This window comes from Thunnus thynnus, chromosome 16 (genome assembly GCF_963924715.1).
Source record: "Thunnus thynnus chromosome 16, fThuThy2.1, whole genome shotgun sequence".
NCBI lineage: Eukaryota > Metazoa > Chordata > Actinopteri > Scombriformes > Scombridae > Thunnus > Thunnus thynnus.
Window position 1 is genome coordinate 26,029,157 of NC_089532.1, and position 27,502 is coordinate 26,056,658.

Consider the following 27,502-nt stretch of genomic DNA (forward strand, 5'->3'; position numbering starts at 1 on the left):
AGTTAAATAAAGAAGATTTTGTGTGCTGATAGGTGTTTTGTTGACCAGTCTCTGATTGTGTCATATTGTCTGCCTACTACTAGCTCTAGACACCTACATCCTTTCCTTTATTACATAATCAGGTTGTGTATCTCTCTCCAAAACAAACAAAATTTCATTCAAACAACAGCCTGTATCTTTGGCTGTTGTTGAAATTCAGCAGCAAGCCCTGACTCTGAGAGATATGGGGGGACAAAAAACCTAAAGGAAGTACATGTGTGTGTGCGCATTCATGTTTGGATCTCCCAGGAATAGACCTATTACTGTAAGTAAGGTAGGTCCCTTGTTGTCAGGGTGATAATGTCTTTTCCTGCCTGGCTAGAAGATGAAGGCTTTTATCTGTGCAGCCACTGGAAACCTCATTTCCTGGTCCAGTTTTCTTTCCAGAGCCTCCATCCACTCACTGCCCCGACTGCCAGCGCTGGGTCTACAGGGAGAAGTATAGAGGGCCGTGGATGGAGGGGAAAAGCAGGGGGATGTAGCTGGAGATAGATCCTGTTATGTCAAGTTTTTAAGTCAATGCTAATGCACTTGTGTTTTGACCTGAAAGAGACTAATTCCAGAGCAGAGGTCATTTGTCACAAACCGCAGGTCTAGATGCAGTTTGTGGGTTTGTGTGCCAGACTAAACATATGACCACTAACTTCACAGGTTTAATGTTCTCAGACCTCTCCAACAGCTAATATTACTCAACTTGCAAAAGCAATTCCCTAAACACTTTGCAGCTGCTTTCTGATTGTCTACACTTGTTTTTATGGTGTTGCCTCTAATGTTAAAACCTGCCTAAACAGCAAATTACCACACAAAGAAGAAAAACAAAAGAGAGCCAAGTACGGTCAAGTCTGCAGATGCAAATATCAAAAAGCACTTTAGATTCCCATGGAAGAAAAGGAACTACTAAGAAAGTGTACTGGATAGGTGCAAAGTACTGGAATAGTTTTAAAGTTAGAGCTTCACTGATCATGATCATCACAGCCCTCACTTGTTTAAGCTTCTGTGTCATATGCAAAACAATAATCCCCAAATGTCTGAGCAGTGATGAGCTGATGACAGGTTACATCTTTTGGACTGATCTTATCTGCTGATAAGTCTTTGCCAAACACAGGAGCTGAAAAAAGAAGCAGCGCGAACATGAACGACTGTAATTCAAATGTGGCTTATTTATTAATTATTACTGTCGAGAGGCATACATTACAGTGCAAACCATTCTTTGGCAAACGTACAATACAAATGTCATGATAGGTACTAGTATATCCACATTGACCACTTGTTAAGGGACAGTGTAGGTAAAGCATGTTCAGTCTTGCAGAGCAGTGCATTCCATTGACACTGGGTTTTTTTTTTAGGGGGGAATAAAAAGAATAAAAAGAGGATGAAAAGAGAAAAAAAAAAAACTAATACAACAGATATATGAACATGACGACTGGTAATGAAGAGAGCTCACAGTGCTTTTGGCAGCCACACCTTGGGACACTTGCCAAAATACTTTTAGCCTGTTACTGACACACACTCATCCATACACAAAGTTTATGAAAATATATCAAAATACTAAATTCAGTAAAACATACATACAACATGAAGACATGTTGGAAATAGGATGACTACATACTGGTTTAGTTGGTGGAGTCACAATCAGAAAGTAATGAAAGAGAGAAAAATGCACGACTGTAAACACACAGTTTGATGTACAAACCTGTCCAGTATATTTAAACATATGATATGATACTAATTTGCCAGTGCGACTGCCATCCCCGTAATCCATCTGGAATCCAGAATGGAACATTCCGGAGAGTATTATTTCTGTTTAGTGACAGATGCTTGCTCAGGACGTTACCATGAAAAGAAAACAATGGAGAGGAACACTGCAGCTGCAGCCGCTTCACCACAATTAGGAGCAAAGCAAAACAGGAAAACAAAATCGTGACTTGTGTTACACTATGTGAGCCAGTGCATGGGGTTCAGTGAGTGGCAGTTGTCTATGTACAGTACGTGTGTAAGGCCAGCTGACTGGAGTCTGTCTGGGTGCATACAATAGCGAGATGGTGGAGGCTTGTTTTGATTGACACTGTATCCCAATCATCGCCGCCCTCCCCCAACATTACCCTTGCTCCCCTCTCATATGGCTTCCATTACAGCGGAATGAGGGTCAGAGGGCCAGAGAATCCTGCGCTCCACACATGCTCGACTGAATGACGTCACCCCGGTCTGAAAAACTTCAACATGGCAAAGAAACATGAGCAGGGCGAGCATTCCTAAACTATATCAACACTGAAGACGGCCCTCACAGGGCAAAATATCCAAAAATTGAACACACATGAGCAAAAATTTAAAGAGGGAAAAGGAGGAGTCAAAGTGGGTGCTTGACAAAGGAATGCATGCAAGCGTGTCCTTGTGTAAACTGGAGCTAGAGAGCTGCAGGTCCACAACAGCAGAGAACAGTCAACAGTTGTGATAGCAGTCCTTCAATTGTTTGTTAGTCTGTGGACTAAAGACTATACAAGAATAAAAAAAACATCTGTGAGCAGGTCAGAAGAAGAATACTGCTGTGGTAGAGTTAGCAGTACCAAAGGCTAAATCCTGACCTCATTACAACATTCATACATAGTTTCATAGATAGACATGTGCTGTTTATGTAATTTTAGAAGTTACTAAATACTAAATACATTTGGCTTTAGATGACTGAGGAAAATACTGGGACAACGTTCACAATATTACAGTGGTAAAAATGATATTCTTTCACTGCTTTCTGAAAGCAAAATGAAACTCTGAAAGGAGCACAACAGTGCAAGAGCTGCTTGGAGCGTCCTGCAATGGGGAGCACCACACAGCTCCACCTCACTCAAGTTCAGGACAGGCCAGCAGAGACATTAAGTAAGTTAACCAACAAGCTGTCCATGGATAGAGGAGCAGTAATCAGTAGACATTTCTTTTGCATTACAAACATTTTTGAAGGGCTTCACATTATCTTCATTTGTAAGCATTTTTATACAAAAAGGGAAGAAAAAATATATTTTAATAACATGATATAAAGCACCTTAGATTAAAGATGAAGTAACTCTATTCATAAAATGTCTTTTAAATTGAATAAAACGATCCTCTCAATTGTGATTTAGCATAAAGAGGCATATACTGAGTGTATATAGGTTGCTTTGCATACAAAAGACAATACTTTGAAGGATCTTATTTAGTGATTAAATCATGAATAAAAAAGGGGGAAAATAGCACCAGTTTTCGGCATCTCTAACCTGAGAAAACTTTGTGAGAAAACAAAATGGCTGCCGCCTTTCAATCTACTTCCCTTTCCTGCTTGTTGACGGCAACTGGCCCTGCGCTTCATCACCAAGTGTTAGTCGCAGGAGAGCAAACACAGTGGCTGTTTGTTACACTTCAGAAGCCTCAGTGGACTCTGAGCAAAGAGGAGAGGTTGTCCGTCTTGTTTACAATCCACCCATTCATCCATCCATCCACCCATCGGTTCAGAAATAAATCCATTTAGTAATCGCTGGCTTGTTGCCAGTGAATTTCAACCGAGCCTCAGGCTGCTGGCCCTGGAGGGGGCAACAATCCAAAAAGAAAAAAAAAAAATCACCCCCCTCCCCTGATCAAAGAAAAGAATACAAAATTAAACAAAACAAAAAATGAGGCTATTGGGTCTATCGAGGCTATTGGTGGCTTCAGATTAGCGCACCTTTAGGAGTCTCATCCTCTCTCTGGTCTGGATGTCTTGAGTGTGAGCGTGTGAGTTTCAGACACTAGAGTGTGTTTGTCGGGGAGTCCTGAGGATTATTCGTGGCGGGTGTCTGCTTTTTGCCGGTTCTCGACATCTGCCTGTTCGAGGCACACCGGGCAGCAGGCGCCTTTTAGCTTGACGGGTCGTTTGCACTCGGCTGGTGGACAAGACTCCACAAAGCAGGTCACCTGGGTGTCCTGCGGGGGCAAAGAAGGGGCAACAGGTCAGTTAACTTATTAGATTGGACTGGATGAAATCACCGTGGGGAACTGAACAGCTGCAGCAGGGAACTCGAGATAGAGCGAAGAAAAAAGAAACAAGAAACAACAGTAGAGAGCTGGAAACTATTATATACAGCACAGCTGAAAACTACGCTGTACCACACTAAACTAAAGAATCTACATCTAACTTATCAATATGTCCATAAAAAGTGTCTTAAGAAAAAAAAAACTTCACAGATGTGGATAACCTGAATAGAAAATACAGGAGTGAATGATTTCAATATGTATATTATGAGCTGGTTGGTTATTTTTTTGACTGTCTTCTGCTTTTGTTTGGCACAGAACAGAAGCTGAGAAGTTTTGACCCTGACCAGCCTTTGCTAAGGTGCTTGATGACAGCTGAAATGAACAATGAAGTGCTTTGTTTTAGAGCAACAACATGATGTGTTGAACTAAACTGCTCTTTCCCAGACAGTCCTTCTCATTCTGCTTCAGCCTGCCAAATTTAATTATTGCAAAAATCCTCCAATTACAGAGAGGCGTGGAAGGTGGAAAGAGGTAGTTTAGGAGAAAACGGGGAGAGAAAGAGAAACGCAAAAGAGAAACTGACAGGTGTATTATCAGACGTGTTGGGCAAAATAAACTTGAGTGGGAAAGATGGCAACGAAAGGTAAGAGGGCGGGAAAGAGAAGACTGAAGAACAGAGACAGCATTTAGCATGTGGGTGCCATCACCTCTGCCAGCAGTTGGCATTGAAAAAGTGGAAAGATAAAGAATGAAAGGCAGAAACGCGGCTGGTGCACACAAACACACTGTGGGAAGACACTGGTGCCAAGAGGACGGTGATGCCAAGAGGTGAAACACTGGCAGGAGTGCCAGACAGAGAAACTGGGGCATTTAAAACTGGGAAGACTGCTCACATACAAGTGGTACAGATGGACAACCTGTTCCTAATGAGAAACATGGACATACTCACATGATATCAGCTTCTCCGAGTGGGAGAAATTCAATGATTCATTACTGTGTATGCATGACAGGGTAGAAGTGTATACGTGGCTAATTGTCTGGTAAACAAACCGTTTCATGCATAAAGACATATATGTTGAACATACTCTGCATTCACATATGGTGCAGGGATCCTTTTTCCATCGTTCTCCATCTGTTCGCTCGTGTCCCTCACTATCAGTGCAGTCAGTCTTGCTCAGACGGGCTTCAAGTCTTTTAATCTGCAAAGATACAAGGACAGAACATCTGAGTCAGAGAAGCAGTCATTGTCTGGTGACATCAACACTGCAACATGACTCTCTTACCCTTGCAAGAGATTTTACAAAACATGAGCCACATATACAGGAGAATGTGTGTACTTCAGTACAATATGAACTATTAAGTGAGGGATACTGCCACACTGAATCCTCCACATCCACTCCTCATCTAGACGTTTACTGTAAACTTTTGTGTCTATCATCCGCTCTGCAGCTGACCAGAGGACACAGTCAGGATGCTGGGCCCCATCCTGAGGAATTAACTGTACCTCTGACATGTTAATGAGAAATGTATGTATGAGGCTTAGAGTGTCAATGTGTTAGCCCTCAGCCTAGTTTCTCTAAACAGACATGGCATGCAGCATGTTCGAGAGGCAACCTGCGAGAGCAAAACATGTTGAGACTCATAGAACTGATTTAAATTTACTAGGAAGCAGAGAGGAATGTTCAATCTATCAATGTTTTGACATTTTTTTAGACAAAGAATTGCTTATCCTCCTCAACATCAAGAACATTTTCAATTAACTCCTTTTTACATGTAAAAAAGTCAGATCTCTGCTTTCTAGATAAGGATTACACCTACAAATCAATACACTGACACAGACCTTTATTTCTATGATCACACACTAGCATAAAGCAGTCATGTATGAACTGTAACACACACATAAACACAGAGAGTGTAACAGTGACTGCATGAGTTGTGCAGGTACCAGCTTGGCAGTGCAGTAGGATGTTTAAATTACCATCAGAGACTGTCTCTCTGCATTCTGCCACCTAATGCACAATGACACAAACATGTTCAAAGACATTGAGATTACCAGCGAAGCATTGGCAGTAAACGTAAACCAGGGGAACAAATGTACAGAAATTCATCTGTGAGTGTGTGTGTGTGTGCGCGCGTGTGTGTGTGTGCGTGCGCGTGTGTAGACACAGACACATACCTGCTTTCGTAAACTTGTGATTGTCTTCTGCATGTCAGAGACAAAGTCCTGGAAGTCGTTGACTGGGAGTTCAGTGCTTTTTTTGGAGGTCACAGTAACATTTACTCTTTCTCTGGCTTCCTCCACTGGGCTGCAAAGACATGAATAAAGATAAAATGAGGTTAGATTTCTATCTAACTACCCTCTCTACAGCCTTTATGAGACTATATATAATATCACACTGTTATACCAGAATGTCTGTCTGCATTTCTCTGACAGAACAAGTGAGCAGTAAAAATGTCATTTGCCTATTAATCATCAAGCTTTTGATGTTCTTGTTGCACATAGTTTGCCTTGCTGTGTTACCTGTTCTCCTGGATGCTGTTGGCAGGTCTACCATCTTTGTAGCTGTGCTCTGTTGATCTGCGTCCTCTGAAGTGGTATGACAGGGCGTTGAACTGACCCTTGGTTCTGCAGTCTGGTGGTGTCAAAAACAACAAAACGCTGCAGTTCACTAACAGATGCTAAAACTGTCACAGAGGTTGATGAGAAAATGTGGTTGCAAAGTATGACACACAACGAAAAAAGGTGTACACACATACAGTACATACATGAAACAGGAAACCATGACTGCTGATGCCACTTTCTATCTGCTTCACAGTGCTAATCCAAGACTCTGAGGCTTATTGTATTACCATGCCTCACTCTCACACTGCCATCACTGTACCCAGATCAAAGAGAATAAAAGAGAGAGACACACACACACTGCTCACGCTCCAGTAAACATCAGGGGCATGCTGAGCATCAGCAAAGATCATCAAGAGACAGTTGATAATAAACCTGAGGAAGGACAGATCAATGTGATCGGGCCCTGTCGTTAAGCAGGCTGCATCTTTATCTGTTTAAAGTTTAAAGCAGCTGCTCAGCCTCAGAATGTCTTTGATTTACCCGACAACAGTCTGTAAAAGACAAAGACTGTCTAATAACAACAAGACTTCCTATCTCATGCTGACGGATACGCATGAGCACACAGATGCATGCTCCAACCCTGCTGTGCTGCATGCTTAGACACACACACACACACACACACACACACACACACAGGCACATATAAGTTCCCAGCGGTGTCCTCTCCCTTAATTGAGCCAAACACAACTGTGAATCTGGCTACAGCTTGCCTCACAGACCGACAGAAACAAGCGCCTTAACTGGTCCTCCCTCCCTCTTCTTTCTGGCAGGATATTCTCTGTTTATTAGCTTAGCTCTTCCCTTGTACATTTTGTCAAGGAAGAGTGAATGCTGGGGTTAGAATCTGGGATGGAAGGAGAATAATTAAGAGGCACCATGTGTTGCTTGTCAAACTATTTTTTTTTAATCCCAGTATACTTCAGCTCACTGTGAGAAGACAATAAATTGATGTGAAGGCGTCATTCAGTCTAGCTCAGTCTTTCGGAAGTTTGATTGTTAATTCTGTAAAGTGTTGGATTACCTTTGCGGAGTTGGGGAGAAAGAGACTAATTCATTAAATGCCAGGGCCAATTCATTCATTCAAAAGCAGCACAGTTGTCTTCTGAATGGACACAAACTGTAAGTAAAACAGCCTCCATATGTACACAGATCAGATGAAATCATTCACTCAGACAATAACCCATATATCTCCAAACAGTGTGTTTTTATAAATTGAACTCTTTAATTAATGATAAAATGCATTTCATAAAATTCATCAAAAACACTGAAACTGATATCTTTTCACTGACAGCAGCAACATATCATTGAGTCATATAAGAATGTATTCTGGCTCTGTACATTAGAGAATGCAAGTTCTCAAAATGAACTGGTGTTACATTCAGTTGTCACATCAAGTGTTGATGGAGTGGAATTTTATTGACTCTGGTAACATCGGCGGCAAAAGCCCACACGCATGAAATTATAGCCATTTGTGAATACAATCTGGAGAGCGTTCACAGCATCACTCCAAACTTCATGCATGACTTGTTTAGTAATAAAATGGAAATGGCTAGGGAGACTGTGGCTGCTTTGCATCATTAGAAAACCAGCGTATTCCTTATCAACCACCCAGAAGATATTGGAGCTGTTTTGAAATCATGAAAGAAATTACTTACATGTTGAGTTTAATAATAATAAAAAATACTAAAAAAATCTTCTTCGAAGGCCTATCCACTTGCAAGCCCTTTGCAACAGCTGAGTAAACTGATTCTGAGTGTGATGCTACAAATAACAGATTTCTTTATACCTCTGGCTCATTCAACAGAGCTCATCATTGAGGTTGCTCAATGTTCTATTAAAACATTCATTGCATAGCTCACAGTCCCTGCAGCTGTATCTAATTCCTTAGATTATCTCTTGTAATCTAAGCCATTTGCTCATTTCACAACTGACCGTGTCTCCAAACAAATGATACAAGGCAAACAATCACTATAAACCCTCATGCTGGTATATTATAACAGCAGAGGGGTGCCTCTTCATTCATCTCCTTTTCGCTTTGTCAGCTGCGCCCACAGATGGAATGTTTAAAAATCCGGGAGTTAACTCCAAATCCCATCTCTTACCCCTACAATTAGCGGGAGCTGTCTGTGAAAAGCACAACACTGGTTATGTCATGAGAGTTCAGGAAGGTGGGGGGGGGGGTGGTCTGCTGTTTCACTGCAGTGGAGATCCAGCAGAGTAGCAATGGCATGACATTTCATGGCATTTGACTTCAAACTATATTTAATGCTGATTTCACAACAAGACAAAATCAACATCTGACAGAAGGGCGTTTTGCCTTTCTGGAAGCGGCAGAAAATGATCTCAAACTCTGTTTCCCTACAGTCAAACCTCATTTCATTATGAGTGTTGAAAGCCTGAAAAAATGTTTATTCTTCCATTCTTTCCCATTTCATCTGTTCCTCCAAGTTTCACACACAGTTGAGCAACATTCATGCTGAGTGACATCCATTTGACATCAGCCGTACAGACGGGAGTGCTGTCAAGTAAATTGCAGTCAAAGAACAACCTTGGGACTTTCAAAGGGGGTGTTGTTAACTGCAGCGAATACTGTAACCAGTTATTATTGTGAAGCAAGGCTGCCTTGAGGAAGATGTTATCAAAGGGAAACAAAGGGTGAGGATATTGTATGGCTTTAATTTTACAAAGCAGCCCTGATACTGAACCAAAGTGACTGAGACGTCTAGGCAACTTCCTGTGCTGTTAAATATGCTCTTTCGTCATGAAAAAGGCATATGTAGAGAGATAAGACTGTAAGAGAGTCACTGTATGTAGTTGTGTTTTCAGAATACATCACATTAACTTTAGACATGGAAGACTGCGCCTGCTGATCTTTGTATAGCATTTTATGACTTGATATTTAGCAGCTAATTTGTTTAAATTACTAACAAATAAAACTGAAACTGAAGCCTTTGTAAAATGATACATTTATAGTGGCGTTGTTACCATATGTAGACCTCTACAATCTAATCCAGTCCTGTCTTTACGAGGTATGTAATGGTCATGTGTCTCTAGTAATCTCCCCTTACGTATGTAAATGAGAGTGAACAAAAGATCAAAACCACATGATAACAAAATCAAAACTTTAAGCTACAAAGCAAGTGTGATTGTAGCAAGTCTGTCTCTCCACTTGCACTCACCTTCGCAGCAGTCCTGCCACATGCGCAGGTCGATCTGAGGGACGTCGTCGCAGCTGCCGTAACCGTGGGGCAGCTCGGCCACTGAGAAGACATCGTGCTGGATACGTGTGATGTTGTCTCCGTTGTTACACAGCACCTGTGTCAGAGAGGCCTGCTTTAACTGGGTCAGCTGGGCAGGAGTGAACACGCCTGGGTTTTCATACCAGAACCTGAACAAAACGGGGAGAGGATAGGGAAGTGAAATCTATAGTGAGTTCTTTTCACCTGTCTTGTTTGCACTTCATAGGGACACAGGAACAGTGAGTGGAGATGTTGTATGGCTTTAATTTTACATCCTCAACATATTCTATCATCAAAGAAAAAATACTGCTAGAAAGTTTTAGTCACAATCATCAGTGCATTGCATTTTGGGAAAAAAAGGTGAAAAACAACCAAGCAGTCCCTGTAATAGTGAGCGACTGAATGAACTGGAGGCATTCGATTGTGAATGATGAGCTGGACTGTGTTGTGATCTTACTGTACCTGTCTCCGTCCCGCAGACGTTTGAACTGAGATGCCAGCAGACACATGAGGGTGGGCCCCAGTCTACTGCCAGGGACCAGGTCTTCAGCCATCAAGGCAGGGAACAGGTCGATGTTCAGAGGAGTGCCATACAGCCTGCCACACAGGAAAAACACTCAGCTACAGGAAACTGTGAATGGGCCAGGGTTCCGTTTACTAGTCTCAAATCTCGTTCCATTATTTTTCATTAACTGCTGAAAAATTATATGATATAATAATGTGGAGTGTATGATTACCTCTGCAGTTTCTCCCTAACATTAGGATTCCTTATCTCATTCCTCAAGTCCTCAAACGTATTAGCTGAGGTCAGGTTACAGAAAGTCCTGTAATCATTATATGGCGGTATGCCATGATCCCTTCCTCTCTGTATATTCATGGCGGCCAGGTCCAGGGCCACAGCGTGGGCCATAGAGAACAACCTCTCTGTAAGCTCTGTATTCAGCAGCTGTGTGGAAACTCGCATTTTACCAGCCACGCCAAAGAGCCCGCGAAGGAGCGGGTCAATGCCACCCTCATTCACAATGCGGAACGGGGAGAAGAAGGCCCGGTGCAGAGAGATGTGTCCCTGGGGAATAGGCTGGAAGTCCTCATCTAACCTGTAGAGTATGGGGTTGATGAGGGTGTGCCCGAAGCGGAAGGCAGCAGTGGCGAAAGCATTGAAGATGCCAGCGTTAATGTTGGGGTTGTAACCATCGTATGACCCCATCATCTTCATGCCTGCCTCCCCCAGGATCTAAGAGATGGAAAAAGGAATGTAACGATCATTATTCTTATCAGTGTTAATTATTGTCTTTTGTACGATTTTAACACTGAAATGAGCAGAACAATAGAGGTTAAAACAATAGAAATAGCAGCATAACAAATGAACATTAAGCTAAAGCTGACAACTATTACCTTTGGCAACCAGTGATTGTAGGTGATGTGCTGCATCTGAGCGCCCACTATCTTCCTGGCCTCATGGTAGATGGTGTCCCCGTCCCAGTGTGGGTTCAGTCTCAGCAGCTCTGTAGCAATGCGGTTGTGTTCCCTGAACCACACCGTGTGCATGGCGGTCAGACCAAGCTGTTCATTGGCACGGTGATCACCAGCCAAGAAACATGGGATTGGACTCTCATTCTCATCCCTCATACACTCAGTGGGTGGTCCAGTGGCGAATGGCAGAAGTGGCTTCCCTGTTCGCTGGATAATACCTTGCCGGAGCAGACCCCTTTGGCTGGCTAAATCACGGATTTCCTCAGATTCATGTCGTGAACTGCCGTAGACATTTGAAGCGTCGATGTAAGAGGTCAACTGGTTTATTTGCTCTCTTGGATACACGCTGTTCATGAGGAGAGATGTCATCCCACTGCCACACACAGGGCTGGACCGCACAAAGAACATACAGCGAGCACCGCTTCGCAGCTGCCGTGGGTCATTAGGAGGGAACTGGATTGGGAAGCATGGCGGATCATTGGTGCAGACCTGTGAACACAGCTGGCCGTCAGAGAACCGTGACTGGCTGAGGGCTGCCACGGTTGAGTCCAAGTCGTGGTCTAAAAACTGACCCCACTGCATTAGCATGTGAGTGTAGCGGTCATCAGGAGTGATGGTCTCTGTTCCAATCATGGTGGTGGACACCAACCGCGGCAGAGGCAACCTGTATCCATTATGCTGCCTGTCCGTGGCACCTCTTGGAAGGTTAAAGCCATTATCATAGACTGATTTCAGGAGTCGTTCAAAGGCAGTGAGTGAAGCGCCCCACATAGGGTGCTGCAGGTTGTTGCAGGTGCCGTCGTGGCTGCGGTACTTCTGGTGGAAGCAAATGTCAGAGCAATTGTTGAAGCGGCGGTGAGCTGTGCAGCCAGACAGGTTGGCAATCACATCCAGAAAGTGGGGGGACACCAGGTCATTGTAGCGAAATGCTGTGGGAACACAAATGCAACACATCAAGTGTTAAAAGATTAGACTGGAAAAGCAACAGACCTGCTCTATCAATTAGGATATAAGACACCTTGTCTATTTATAATGTTCACACATATGTATCTAATATTTTCAGAGTGGACACAACCATGCACGGCTGCTGGCTCTCAGTGTGGAAAGAACCTCCTGTTCTCAGGGCACAGGTTTCAGTATTTTTCTAACCTGCCCTGACTCGCTTTAATATGTGAGAGCTCCTCTGTGGAAGCTCCAATGTGCGGCATATCAATGTCTATGTGTGTGTCTGTGATGTGTTAGCAATGTGGTGTTATGGTTATGCATGAGAGGTATTAAAGGGGAACTCATTTGCCAGCAAAAATCCGCCGGGTGATGCGAAACACGTCATTCTGCAGACATTGGGGATCTGCATGAGGCTACAAACTATGTTTCCGCATTTTCTGTAGTGGTGCCCTCAAAACACTCCGTCTACCATGTTACTTCAGCGATAGGGAAAAGCAGACACTAAAATATCATACTACTAAATACTTTAAAATATTAACATATTTGGAAGAAACTAGTTTCATGATACGAGGCTGAATATCGCACTGTTGAATCAACAGAGTCTGGAAGAGGAAGCAACTACCAGAGTTACATTACAGCCGCAGCCTGACTTAAGCTGCTGAGTTTCTCTATGATTCCTAACAAACACTAACACAAACACACAACTAGACTCACAATATAATATCAGAGCAGAGATGTGACGCTACTATTACAACTTATGATTCTGAATATAGTGCTGTTGAATCAGACAAAACAGAGTATAGAGGAGGAAGCGACAACAGGAGCTGTAACAGTGGCAGCTGAGAGAGAGGCGCCTGCAGCTTGCATTGATCCACATAACGTAACTGACTCCAGTGCAACGATGATCCTTGCACACCGGTACGATATATCCAGACTTGATGAAATGAAAATAAGCCTCAGTAAAGAGATATAATGCAGCTGCTCGCTAATTTTGTTTCTGCCAACTTTGTCTTTGCTGCTCTGCTGGCTGTAAACATAACCGTCAGTAAAGACGGTCAGTCTGATTGGGCGAGACATGTGCAATGTATCCTGGTTGTTGTAGGTTTTCTCTAGTCATAGGGCACCAATTTAAAAAACAATTGCAAATTTCAACTACATAGGTGACTTCGTTTTAAGAATTTTCCCTTCAAGTGTGTGCAGCCAACCTCAATGAGGGTTAGGTAAATGGCATCAACTGCTACCAACTCCAGTGTAGGTGTGTGTATGTGTGTGGGGTCAGAGGAGAAAGGGGGAACTGTGGTGTTCCCCTCTCAGATGAAGTAGTGATACAATAAAAACAGCACGTTTGTTTCTGCTGACGGGCAGAAATCTCTCTGTTAGCTTGGTTTGGGGCCAGTGCAACAATGAACACTTGGTTGTTGGCATAAGTAATGAAAACACAGTCTCACTCTCTCTCTTTGTTCATATTTCACACTGCTCTGTTTCTCTTTCCCTATCTCTCTTTTTCCTCAAACACTTTTTCTTCATAAATCTGTTCTTGATTCAAGCAGAATATCAGACATCATTACCCAAAACATAGACTCTGTACACAACACATCCATTCGACCCTTGTACTGTTAAATTTAACCCCCCATTACAATGACTTCTTTCATGCACCATAGAGTCAAAATACACGGTGCTTCGCTTTTCTTCCTTGGACCACTGGACAGTTTTCCATGCATACGTGAATGCAAACAAAGACAGATGCTTATGCATATAAACATCTAAATCAACCCATGCTCTCCCCACACGCATGCATAATTGAGACAATCTGTACACCAACACAAACCATCTTTAAGTTTGTCCTGTGCTCAACAGTGACTGTAGGTTAAGTTGAGTAGTGTGACATAGGGCTAATAAAACTGTTTACGGGCTCCACGTCAACTGCTCCATGATTACGTCTCTACGCCTTGGGTCATGCTTAAGGGAAAATGGCACACAGATGCAGGGCTTATACAAAGCCAAATGTTGCTCACAATTACATGGTAAGAGTGGTTGAGAATCCAATTATTGGCTGTATGAGAATTTTTTTAAGAAACTGGACGAGCTTCTAACTGAGCCCACAGTGAAACTTTAGTAGGACATTAAGTATATTCCACAAAAAATTACATTTGTCAGAACCTTTATTACTAAGACAACCAACAAATATACTGTACACAGGATGTATATGCACCTGAATGTGTACTGGGTTGTGTGCATGTGTCCACTGATCTGTATGTAGTGCAACCTAGAGACTTAATTGGATTACATACTTGTCTTACTTGTATTACTGTAGTTTTCCTAGACTATAGCTTCTTTAAATCTTACCCGACAACAGCAGTGCAGATGTGTACACTGGCCAGCTGCTGTAAATGATCTGAATATGACTTTTTGTTTTAAAAGTTATTAAGCTTCTTTACCATTTTATTCTCTTTATGCCTGTGTATGCAGTATATAAAAGCTCATCTCAAGTTAAGTTTCGTCCCTCAAAGTAAAACTAAATTCATCATCGAAGTAATTTTGTGATTATGACCTGATGGCAGCAGGACACAACTTTAGATATTTCATGAGTAGGTGAAATTACAATCTCTCCATATGTATTGATCACTACATGTACGTCTTAACCTGTGTAAACGCTTGTCAGGAGTCCACAGAAAAAAAAGATGGAAATAATTTTGTCTAGAACGCATCATACTGTACTTGTTCAAGTGCATGGACACCTCCAAGTCATTTCCTGCAAGCATTAAGTTGCTCCAGTATTTCTTCCCCATGCTATGAATATAGCATAATCGACAGTAATGGTGTGCCAAAGGCCCCACCCTGGAACACTAGTAAACCAAAATACAGACTGCCATGGGTGCTGGGAGGCTGTTCACACCCTGACAGAAAGCAGCAGGACTTGGCTCTCCTCTCTCCTCAGCCTCAGAGCCTTCACAGTACTGCCCGTTCCTCTAAGAGCTGATGCAATGTCAATATTAGCATCTAGCTAGTGATGCAGTACAGGAAGCAGGTCAAAACTATTTGTGAATTTTAAAAGTTTAGTCCTACACAACAACTTTCTGTTTTTAGTTTTCAATGTTTGGTTTGTGTAAGGCAAACTCACTGGTGTCACTCATTAAGTGTGTAAGACATTTTCATTATTACAAGAATTCAAAATCTAAAGAACTATGCAACTGAAACAAACTACAGGTTGACCAACTTGAATGTCAACCCGAATTTCTTATAGGCAATAAAGGGGTTAATCTATAGTGTGTTATTTAAAGGGAATGATTATCTTTCACTCACTTTTGTGGAAAAGAAGATGTACTTTTACTACATTGTGAATCTTTAACAATCCCCTTAATTTCATCAGTCCTTTATGTGCCAGCGTGTCCAGCCTCTACTACACAGCAGTTGTGATGTCTTATATAAATCAGATAGTGTGCCCCTTGTACGTTTGCAGACACTTGGTTGGACCCTTTAGTATCAGCACAATATATGTGGTTATCAGCCTCACCGGTGCCGTTGGTGTCGACCGTGAGACCCTGGTTGACGTGGTTCTGGATGAGCAGAAGAGTCTGCTCAAAGATCTCCCCAGCACGCGCCTGCTCCACTGTGTAGGGGTCACGTGGGTACCGGAAAAGAGCAAGCAACTCTCCTGGGGTACGAGGCTGACTGGAGGGATGAGGGATAGAGAGATGGGGTATGAGGGAGGTGGGAGAGAGGGAGAGATAATGGTTTGTGTAGAGAAGAAGTGAGTGAGAAAAAAATTGAAAAATGTGTGGGAGTAATGAGGGGATGAAAGAAAGACAAATGAAAAGAAAGTAAGAAAAGAACAATTTTTAATTGCATGTTCAAACTACATTCTTTTGCGTTACTTTGTTTTTGCTCATGGGCAGGAAAAGCAGGCAGAGCCTTTGCTGACATTTTCCAGAAATTTTCATTGCTGCAGCTAGAGCAGGTCAGAGAGTTCAAACAAGAATCCCGAGAAGCTCCAAACATGCACACACATCATTCCACTCATAAGTTGGACCTCTTCCATCATAAGTCTACCACTGAGTTTGTGTGTTGTTCCTGCTTTCACTCTCTCTTGAAGACCACTGGACTGTTTTACTATCACCTCAAGCTACTTTTTTAAACAAGCTCTCATTTCAAGTCCAGCCTTTAAAGCTCTGCCAGAGTTGGACTTTAGGGTGTGTCAAACCATTAAGCCACGTGCCAGATCCACAGGTATCCTTCCCAAGATGAAAAACAAAAAACTAAAATTCTCTCATTTTGGAAGCACATTCAGGTGATTACATAATGCACATGCAAGCCAAGTGGTTACTGAAACAAGAGCACTTCATTTGACATCTTAATGTGCTTAAAACAGAAATTTTGGCAAAGATCAGTTAAGTTACATAGTTTTTTTATTTGATTTCTGGTACAGGCAACAATACACCCCAAATGTACACATTCTACACCACACATGTAACATACATGAAACATATTATTAACATATAAAATATATAGTGATATAAATATATTTTCTATAATGAAAATCTTAATGTAGAATATTGTAATATCCTTCTGTAGTGAATTAGCACACACAGGGACTTCACAGAACGAGACTGAGATGTTGTTCATATATACTTTCTGTGGTTAATCAGATTTTTCTTACTCCTACAGCTGACAACATTAACATACTGTAGGTGGGTGTAAAACTTTCGCTGTATTACACTGCATATCAGCTGTTTGGATCAGAAACTGCGGCTTCAGCATAATACAGTACGCAGCACACACAGGAAGACTGAAGTTCTACAGTTGAGAAAATGTAGTGCCAAGGTATAGTGCTGTCTGTCGGCAAGGTAAAGCGGTGAAAACTTAATAAATACAGTGTACACTTAAACTGATATTGATTTTTTTTTTTTAGGTGGGCCTTTATGTAGGTGGCTAAAATACGTTTCGCTGCTGGCCCCGTCCACAGCAGTACAGTGCTTAGCTTCCATGCCGATACTCCTGTTTGCTTCTCCAGACTGGAAGAGTGCCGAGCCAAATCTACTGCAGGTAATACACTGACTATGGAAAACTGCCTGATACAACTTTGCTTAAAAAATCCAAACTATTCCTTTACATGAGACGGTCTGGTCTACAGAGGATTTCCTATTTGCGTCACCGGCTGTTTCCACCCTTAGCTTTGCGTCACTAAGCGCCGCTCCTGTCGCCTAGCAACCTTGACAGCTGCAGTTGACAATTTGGACACAGCTAATAGAAATAGAGCCAGAACTTCTAATTCTACCATTATGGCAGCCCACACAGGTCCAGCAGCAGCACCAGAGAATCTCTGCTCAGCTGAACCAAAACATACATAAACACATTTTCTAAGACCTAATATTTATAAAATGGATTTTAAGACTTTTTAATGACCTGCAGACACCCTGTTATTCCACTTCTTATGTACTGTATTTATGTTGTAAATTGTTGTTAAGACTGATATAAATGAAATAAACAATGTATTCAACAATTACTTCAATATTTTTTATTTTTCAACTAATCTCTTGAGTAGAGAGAAGAGTCTTCCTGTTCTCGGGAGGATGAGAGGACAAAGTACAATCATTCTGTAACCGGAACAGCAGTGTAGTTGCTGACAGCAGCAGCTCACCTTTAACACGCCTACCTGACTGTACTGTGACAAAATAATCTCAACTCAAAGCTCCACTATCTCTTTTATTCTCACAAAAAATAACCTCATTGACAGAGAGATGCAGTAAATGATGTTATTGTCTGTAATGCAGCATAATAAAAATGCAAATGGTTATGTAGCTTAATAAAATAAAACAAAATTTAATATAGACTGATCTGTTCATTTTAATACATTTGTATTTATGTAAATGTGGTGATATCTGTACATATAGAGCCCCAGAGGCAGCTCTGTTGTTCTGTCCAGTAAAAACACGAAGCTTCACTTTACATTCAGACAAACTAATGTGGCAGCTACAATTGTTAGATTTCATCAGTGAGAACATTTATCTTCCAAGTGGAATTATATCATATATCAAAATTCTATGGAGACATTAGAGCCAGCGGTAAATCACCAAAGAGCTGCACAGATCAGTTCATGTTCTTTGGGATGACAACATATGTTGACCAGCCGATCATTTCAGGAGTTGGGCTGCTAGCAGCAGAGATGGTTGGCTGGTCTCACCCGGCCAGCCGCTCCTCCTCACATCTATAAACTGACCACATATTACTTTCTCCCTTGAAATAAATATTAAAACTTAGTAAAGTGACATATTAAAAGTCCTACAGTGAAAATTAAAACAGCTTTAAGGTCTCTTCAGATGATAAGTGACACTCCGCCTGTATACCCGTTTAGATCTGCAGGGTCTCACCACGCTCCTCATGTGAATAGACAGGCAGACAAATGCTCTGTGAGTAAACGCCAGGTATTCTATATGTAGTAACCATGGAAACAGCTTCTGTGCACTACTGTATCCCTGTCGGTACATCTCTATTTTCTTTATAGGCTATAAAACTATCGCTAACGTTACCTGATACACCCAGTCTTGCCATGACAAAGTTCTCCTGTTTATGTCCTGATAACTGTTTAGAAGACAGTTATAAATCTCAGGGAACTCACAAACAGCAAGGATCAGTCTCTAGTCCATTGATCTGCACAGTGCATCATGTAGAAAAAATTTCAAGACAGTTCAACTCTGGCAGCAAGTGGACATGTACATGAGACAACCACGACTGTGACAGTTTCATGGGATTGCACCTGCTTGTTGCTCCACTTGTCAGATTGCCCACGCCTCCTTACCTGCCTGTTCGCCTCTCATTGAAAATGAATTACTAATCCCTCCCTGTCTGAAAAGACTGTTAGCCTGGCTTAAAATCTCCGTTATATTGCCAGTTGGCGTGAAATGCATTCCCGGATAAATTGGGCTGCAAAGGATGCATCCGTTGGATACTCCAAATTCAGGAAAAGAAGGCCACATTTCTGTACTTTGCCCTTGTGTCATGCCCCCGCCCCTTTTTGGATGACAATGGTCCCTCTAATTTGAGTGGCAGTTAATGCAAATTCCAAGGTCTTTGCCAATTTAATAGCATAAAATAAGAATACCGTATTGCTTTTTAGCTATTAGGAGCCCAAATCCTATGGCCAGTCAGGCAAACAATAATGTTATGTCATTGCTGATCAACTATCGGTGTTGTTATATAGAAAAAATGAAAGAAATAGGGGTTGATGAGCTTCATCGCTAACTGCTAAGTTTAAGTAACGAGCAGATCAGAATAGCATGTAAACAACTGTGGGATAAGCCAGAAAGTCGCTAAAAGAAGGTGAGAGCTATGAGTGCTTGAGCAGAACTAGGGTAAGTTTAAATGTACAGCAGGTAATTAGCCGCAGTAATGAAGAACATAGCTAAATTAACTGGATTGAGAGCAGCAAAAACACTTCCAGTTACACAGAAACGCCAGCAACCGGAAATGAGACAATTTGCTTCAGATCACAACTTCATCTGGGCAGAGGTTAATGCAGCATTTAGACACAATTTAGATTTGGATTATTATGATGATAATCAATCATGACATAAAATGACTTCAGGGAACAGGCAGGTAGTAGCTATGTTTCAACAAACCATTGGGAAAAGCCAGCTTCCTGCAGCCAGTGCTAGAGGGCTAGCTGTTACAGGCTAACATTAAATAGGGATTTCCTTGGCTGTTCTATGTACTGTCCTCTCAATGCATCAACAGTCACTACTTTGACTTTTAACATTATAACTGTTGACTTTAACCTCATTAACTAACCTGTGATGAAGTGTTTGCCACAGACGTATCCCACAGTTTACCATTTTCATAATCTCTGCGGATGGCCTGAAGCCACAGATCTCTTCTTTTACTGTTGTTTGCTCTTTGGAGAAGCAAAGCTAATCATAAACTGTTTTTTTATTGTTTGATGTGCAAAATGCGACATAGCAGCATGTTGCCACCAGTTTTTCCAATTTGGCGCCGGTACTTTCACAGCACTTGTTTTCACCCAAAAGGGGGGCATGGTCGCTCTGACGAGAGGGAAGTGATGTATGCCTGCTCTCATGTATGGGACAGAATTGGTAGCGGCGCTGTGATGTATTCAGTTTTCAAATGCAGCCAATGACGGATGCGGCCCCTGAATTGAGACACAGCTAGGATCTAATTGTCTTTTACTTAGCAGCAACACAGTCACTGTGCTTTATGATCAGAGTACTTGTGCTACTAGCATTTCTACTGATATGTTATCTTTCTCCATTGTCATTCTGGCTTTTCATCTCCTAACAATGTTCAAAGACCTGATACCATCAACCAAAAAGCAGACTGCTTCTTATTCTGTGATTGTAATTAAAGAGAGCTGGAAATCCCCTCCTCTCAATTTAGGTTACCACTGTGTGTTGTGCGTGCAGTTCTCTACTTCATGTGTGTCTATGTGCATATGTATTCGTTCACTGTATTAGTGCACGCAAGTGTGGGTAGAGTGTATGTGTGTGCACGCCAAGAAAAACCCAACTGCTTACCACATCATTAAACAGGATGGAAACACTTATGAACTACACTGAAACCAACTATATCTGTTACAGTGACATAGAGTGTGATGAAAACTTCACTGAATAAATGAAAACTTCAAGACAATTATTTCCTTTATCATCTCCACAAAGATTACATTGATGCATAGTTAAAATATGAAAAGCTCTTAATATATATTGACTGTAGCTGTCAGAATAATGTCTAAGGCACTAAGGCAGCATTTCTAATTGGAGCATTCTGATCTAAATCTTTAAATTTACAAACCTTCTGCACTTAAACGGCAAGGTACTGGTCCTGGTCCTGACATTTGCAGCAATATTAACAACCCATCTGAATGGCCAAAGTCTTTCCCTGAAGGCTCTGACTCAGACTTAGAACATGCAAGTCAGGTGCCAAGATGATGTGAGACAAATTATTTGTTCTAACTCAGGCCACATGAGCTTGTAGGTCTGGACTGAGTGTGTGCAGGGCAGAATATTTCAATTAGTCCCAATATAAAAGGACTAATGACATAATGTTGCAGATTGGTGCTCTTGTCAGGCTTAGTTACATTCTAGTACTACTTTCAGGGCTAAAAAAACCCCCAATTTTTTAATGCCAAATATAACATCAAATATCCATTCATTCGGAAATCAATAATCACTGCATTTGGGAGCCTCTGTGCAGCGCTGTTCTGAAACATGACACCTGGGCCACATGGCCTTCCTCTACCTGAGCAGCGTGTGTGTGTTGTGTGTGTTGTGTGTGTTGTGTGCTGCGGCTCGCATGCATGTGGTGTCCACACAGACGGCGTTGCTGTTGCGGTGTTGCTACTGCCAGCCCTGTCTTTCTATATAGAGTTTAACTTTGATAATAGCCATTAATAATAGAATGTTTCCTTTATACATTTAATTTATATTTAGTTTAGACAGAAAAAGGTTAAGAAGCGTGTGCTTAATTGTGAAAATATGTGAGGTGAAAGCTACTTTCTTTCTGACGGGCATGGTGGGGTCTGGTTGGAGCTACTTCTGTGTTGGCTTCATACACTCCTCACACAGGACAAGTTAAACCCCTGCTGTCACCACTCCAAGTGAAGAAAAGCCCTCCATATGACACCAAGTTCCCCAAACAAGCCAAACACACTCCAACAAGCAAACCCCCAATCTAACTGTCATGAGGGAAACTGGCAACAAATAAGGAAGGTAACCAGCGTAGCGTTAGCCACAGCATGGCTGGGGGGGAAGCACAGCCAGCTAGCCTCTGCTAGCCTCCCAGCTAACGTTAGCCCCGGCTCTGCATGTGGATCCAACCAGAGCACTGAGCCCCGGTTTGTTATTCAAGTTAAAGTGGAAAGAAGCAGCGGGTCTGACGGGCAGCTTGAGTGAAGTGGAGCCTGTGGAGGAAGGACCGGGACAGTCAGGGTGACACAGTCTGTAGAGGGAGGTGGAGGAGATGGCAACAAATTGGCCTCTCATAATCGGCAGAAATGGCCGATGCCGATATTTCATTTTAGAGCTTTTATCGGCCGATATTGATGACTTGCCGATAATATCATGCATCCCTAATTGAAACTATAGTGAAAGGTGTAATGTTGCTGGTACAATGTCAATATGACCATCATTTTCACTGTCTATTTTTACTGAGAACTGCGTGCGCGAGATGCGGAATTTCTAGACAACATGCTTGAGACACGCAGCTCACACACGCGGGCTGTGTGGCTGTCTAACCTGTTAACATGAACGCTGAAATGAAAAGCAAGAGGTTCCGTGATGGGCACGCACTGCTCAGGCAGGCATTGTGCCTTGGGAATGAGTCAACCTGTGTCGTTGCGTGGAAAACTCTTGACATTGACCCCTGCCCTTCTGAAAGAAACAAAATATTTTATTTACCTAATTTATATGCACTTATTTCATTTCAGCTCAGTGTGAGAGTGTCTACTGTGTTCTGCTGTCATTTATGGTCATGCTAGCTTCTCTCCTCTCCTCTGTTCTCTGGTGGGGCTCAACCCCTCCACACACACACTGAGCGGAGCAGAGGAGAGACAGGTGAAGTGAAGATAAGGTTACTCAAGTTGACGACAACTACACTCATTACGTTACTGTAAGCTCAATAAAAGAGTAATTTATTGATGTAATCACATCAAAAGATGGACAGACATCGACCCTAAATGTCTGAAATTCAGGCCAAAATATCTGTTTTTTTAAACGTATCCAACCTGAATCTGGTGACGGTGGCGAGGATGCTAAAAGCTAGCATGACTGTAAAAAAATTGGTCTGAGTGGATTACTGGGAAGTAAAATGAAATATGGTAAGACTTGTAAAACAGAACTCCTCTAACTGTTTGTTTGATCACGTCCAAATGTTCTCTGATATTATAATTCATTGGGTTAATGCTTCCCCTCCCCCTGCAGCCCATCCCACCACCCCAAAGCGGTCAACCTAGGAAAACACTGACATCATTTTTGTGTAAACAATGCACAGCATGCATATTTGCTCCATGGACATGAAATGATGTTTTCCTGCATACATTTGTGATTTAACCCCCAAATGGTTTTTTCAAGTGAACTCTGACTGCAAGTCTTTTATTCTTTGTCTTTCACAAAACCATTCAACGCAACACTAACATGGGGGAATGTGAATATTTGCAGTAAAATGTTAGTGTTAGTACAATATATAGTACAATCATAATATGCACTACAGTACAAGAGGAAAATAACAAGATTTAGTATATATATTACATATGCTGAATAGACATAATATGTAGAGGCTTCATTTCATTGCAAACACATAATGAACACTGTAGCTTTCTGATTCAATCACTTGAGTGTCAAGACCTAAATGTGTGAGTTATTTTGTTGAGTGAGTTTCTCACAGCTTACCCATCAAACAGACGTCTCCTTGTAGACTCAATAGCACTGTCCACATTACGGATGGCCTGCTCTATGGACGTGCTAACAAAGGTGTCCCCCTCTCTGCTCACTGCAGGAACTGTTGTTAGACACAGACAGACAGGCTATTAGAGCCCAGTTGAACCAAGTTAAAACAGGTACAATGTTTGGACCTGCAACTTAATAATTTACTTAGTATGCAATTAATAACACAACAGTATTTATGCTATTTACACAACGTTCTATGCTTCAACACATATATGAGCTTGGCCATGGTCAAAACTAAATTATGCTAAAATATAGGTTGGTAAAGAGAGCTTGGGTTCACTATTTCCAGATGAGAACTGTAAGTGACTGAACCTTGTAGGTGCTGCACTTCAGCTTCCCTCCTGAAGCTGGCGTGAACACATTTCTGGCACGCTCCTTCATCTTAGTGTGCCATTGAAAACAGTGAGATAGTGACGTGAGGGCTAAGAGAGTCCAACAACAACTGCGCACATTGATAGAGTTTACGGTTCACCAGCAGAGTGCTGTGGTCTGACCTGAGAAATCTCAGCAGGAAACACCAACTCACACAGGGAGGAGCTGACAGGAATATGATAGCATTGCAACAGAGTTTGACTAAATTACTGACTGAGTTGGACAAAGAAGATCAACAGAGGGGCTCTCACTCTGTGAGATGCTTCACTTTCACTTCATCTTCTTATGAGAAATCAGAGAATAATTGCTTTGTCATGGTTTCACCTCATCAGTGCTGCAGGAAGAGAGGGAGTGTCTCTTGTATTTTGTACATTCAGCGTAAAAGTCCACTGCTATATATATGTTCTGCAGCAAGTTGATGTCTTATTAATTTAATTTAATTCATTTTCATTTGAAAAGGGACAATGTACATTAATCATAAATGTACCCGATTTAGCCAAAAGGCTAGATTTCATCTGTAGTCCCTTTACCTAATGTTGTTAGGCATCCTAGAATAATAAAAATAATACAATATGTACAATAGCTAAAAATACTAGTGTCATAAAAAGCATATACAATACAGTTTAACAACATGAGTGGACAAAATCCATTGGCAGATGATACAAGTACAGTCTGTGTACAGTCATGTCAAAGGTGGATAAAAACAGCGTCAGTGTTGACATTGTTGGTTCTCAATAAGCCATTTCTTAACATCACACTTAAATGAATAATAGGATGGGGACTCTTGAATTGACTGTGGTACTGAATTCCACTGATGTGATGCTCTAAAGGAGAGACGGTGTGGCTAAGTGCAGTCTTTCTGAGTGTGATTGTGCAGTCCCCCCTAGCTGCACCTCCAGTAGCTCTGTTTGCAGTAGATTTGAAGTTGATGAAGCCAGACAGAGGAGGAGGAGCCAAACCATGCATAATCTTATAAACTGGGCAGACTTTTTTGTATTTGATGAGGTTTTCCCAGCTAAGTGGATGATACTTCTTTAGAATATGGCAAAGATATTAACTGAATGGCTTCTTGTCTAAAGTTTTAAGTGCTTGTTTGTATAATGATTGCAGTGGTTTTAAGGCTGTAGAGTGTGTATAAGACAAATTTATTAGATGATAGGTGATGTGGGACAGAACCATTGAGTGTTAATACAGTTTATCTTATCTGCCTCACTTGACTTTACTACAGACCCTTTCTATGTTTCTATGAAGCCATGGTTTGTGTGCACTGTTTGTGTGTGTGTTATGTGTACTCCTAAATATTTATTTTCTGAGACAACTTGTAGTCCCTCTTCTGAGATAAGAATATCTTGCTCTACATCTACTCTGTGGCCCTTGGAGAAAAACATACAAACTGTTTTCAACACATTCAATTGCGAACAACACTGGTTAAGCCAGGATGTGACCTTCAATATAACATCTGTCAGCTTGTTTGCAACATCTTCTGCAGTTTTACTGTGAGTAAAAATAACTGTATCATCAACATACATTAAGATATCACATTGTCCACACAGAAGGTAGATCATTAATGTACACGCTGAACAGTATTGGGCCCAGTAGACAGTCCTGCAGGATACCAGTTGATACATAGGGGGTTAGATTTCTAATTCCTAATTCTAATTAATTCTGACTAGTTGGGAGCTGAATGAGTGGTAGGATTTGATAAGGTTGAAAAACTGTGTGGAAAAATTGAAGTTGAGTAGTTTATGCAGTAGGATGTTATGATTAACAGTGTCTTATGCTTTATGTAAATTAAGGAACAAAGCCCCCACCCCACCTTTGTCCATTAATGCCATAACTTTTGATTTTTATGAAGTGGCATGTAGCTGTTTCTGTTGAGTAATTAACCTTCAATCCAAATAGCAATGGGTGCAGTGGGAAAGAGCTATTGTTGAGATGCTCAATGATTTGTTTTAATTAACATGCATTAATTAACAGATCATTTTCATTTAATTTGACAGCAGATTTACAAATGACAAAACACTTTAGTTCACCTATGGTTTTATCAGCCATGTGACCGTATATGCTGCAGCATTAATAAGCATAACCAAAAATATCAGGTTATGTGATGCTGACATCAGTTGCATCTTACCTGTGACAGTGAGCACCATGCTAGCAGCTTGATAGCCGATGGGATTGCGGGCGAAACACTCGTAGCGTCCGGCATCAGCAGTCCCCACATCCTTCACCTCTAGATAACCCTCAGGGCTGATGTGGAACTTGCCACTCTCTGTCACCTGTACACCGTCCTGGGAGAGAAAAAGGTGTGGAGGGGGGTGACAAAGGCAAAGGTCATGATCCTGGGGGCTGGCATGTTGGAGGTGGGGATCATATTACCAGACAGTGATTAAGAGCCTCACAGATTGGGCCTGTTGTGTCAGACCACTGACAGAAACTTGACTAAGCTTAAACATATTAATGACTGAGTTACTTTATTGTCATTATTTTCATTAATTCATATAATTACAAGTAATGTGAACACACACCATTTCCTGGCCGCAGTCCCTTTCTTCTTTACTATTCTCTTTCAACCACTTGTATAACCCCTGACCTCTGTGGTGATGAGGTGACCTCACTCAGCCAACAAGAGTTTAAGCATCTAACCTTGTTCCAGGTGAGGACAGGTTGTGGCTGGCCGTGAGCACTGCAGGGAATCTGGACGTCCTGGCCAGACTCCACCGTCAGGTCCCTTGGAGCATTTGTGAAAACAGGCGTTACTGAATGAGTTAAAACATACACACACACACACGCATGTGTTAATGATTGTGCACCAGTACTGTACATGTAAAGTGAATTTAACAATCAATCACGGCAGAAATTGAAACTCAAGACTCCTGCATATGCTCACATAACATACACACACTCACAGTGTTTGTGTTACACTGCAGTTGCTATTTTTCTTTCCTCTATTACAGGGCTGCAAAACATTAAACAGCTTAAAGTGAGTGTGCAGTTCAAAGGGAGATGAAAGCATACTGTATTTTAAAAAGGAAATAATGCATTGCTGCATGTGGTAGAGAAACTTTTAGTGGAGAAAATTTGTGCTGCGATTCATAAACTGCTTTTCGGTTTTTCCCTTTCAACCTGTCGTGTGAACGGTGTCTGTATTTTTTGTTTTCAAACTATAAACTTTGACTCACAAATGTGATACACACACATACACATGTACACTGTGGTTTTTCAATTAAGGGAAAACAGCTGTTTTCCATTTGTGTACAGCGATTGAGTAGGTCAACAATCACTGACTGCACCATCACTCCATCCACGCACGCACACACACACACACACAAACAGTCTATGTTGAGCATTGTTATAGAGTGAGTCACTGTGTTATATTGTCTAAG

At 41.7% G+C, this 27,502-nt stretch overlaps 1 protein-coding gene across 3 annotated transcripts in view; it reads right to left on the reverse strand.

Annotated features, from left to right (window-relative positions):
- Window positions 1–1,179: 1,179 nt before the first annotated feature.
- LOC137200409 (peroxidasin) overlaps window positions 1,180–27,502 on the reverse strand; it is a 56,826-nt gene continuing 30,503 nt past the window's right edge. For all 3 annotated transcript variants that reach the window (XM_067615202.1, XM_067615201.1, XM_067615200.1), the window contains 12 exons: window positions 26,763–26,875; window positions 26,251–26,407; window positions 23,691–23,799; window positions 15,812–15,969; window positions 11,275–12,281; window positions 10,617–11,113; window positions 10,342–10,476; window positions 9,820–10,028; window positions 6,539–6,650; window positions 6,194–6,323; window positions 5,103–5,216; window positions 1,180–3,966 (listed from right to left, as the gene is read on the reverse strand). In XM_067615202.1, the coding sequence (XP_067471303.1) occupies window positions 3,823–3,966; window positions 5,103–5,216; window positions 6,194–6,323; window positions 6,539–6,650; window positions 9,820–10,028; window positions 10,342–10,476; window positions 10,617–11,113; window positions 11,275–12,281; window positions 15,812–15,969; window positions 23,691–23,799; window positions 26,251–26,407; window positions 26,763–26,875 (2,885 nt within the window). In that variant the 3' untranslated portion in view covers window positions 1,180–3,822. The remainder of the gene's footprint in view (window positions 3,967–5,102; window positions 5,217–6,193; window positions 6,324–6,538; window positions 6,651–9,819; window positions 10,029–10,341; window positions 10,477–10,616; window positions 11,114–11,274; window positions 12,282–15,811; window positions 15,970–23,690; window positions 23,800–26,250; window positions 26,408–26,762; window positions 26,876–27,502) is intronic.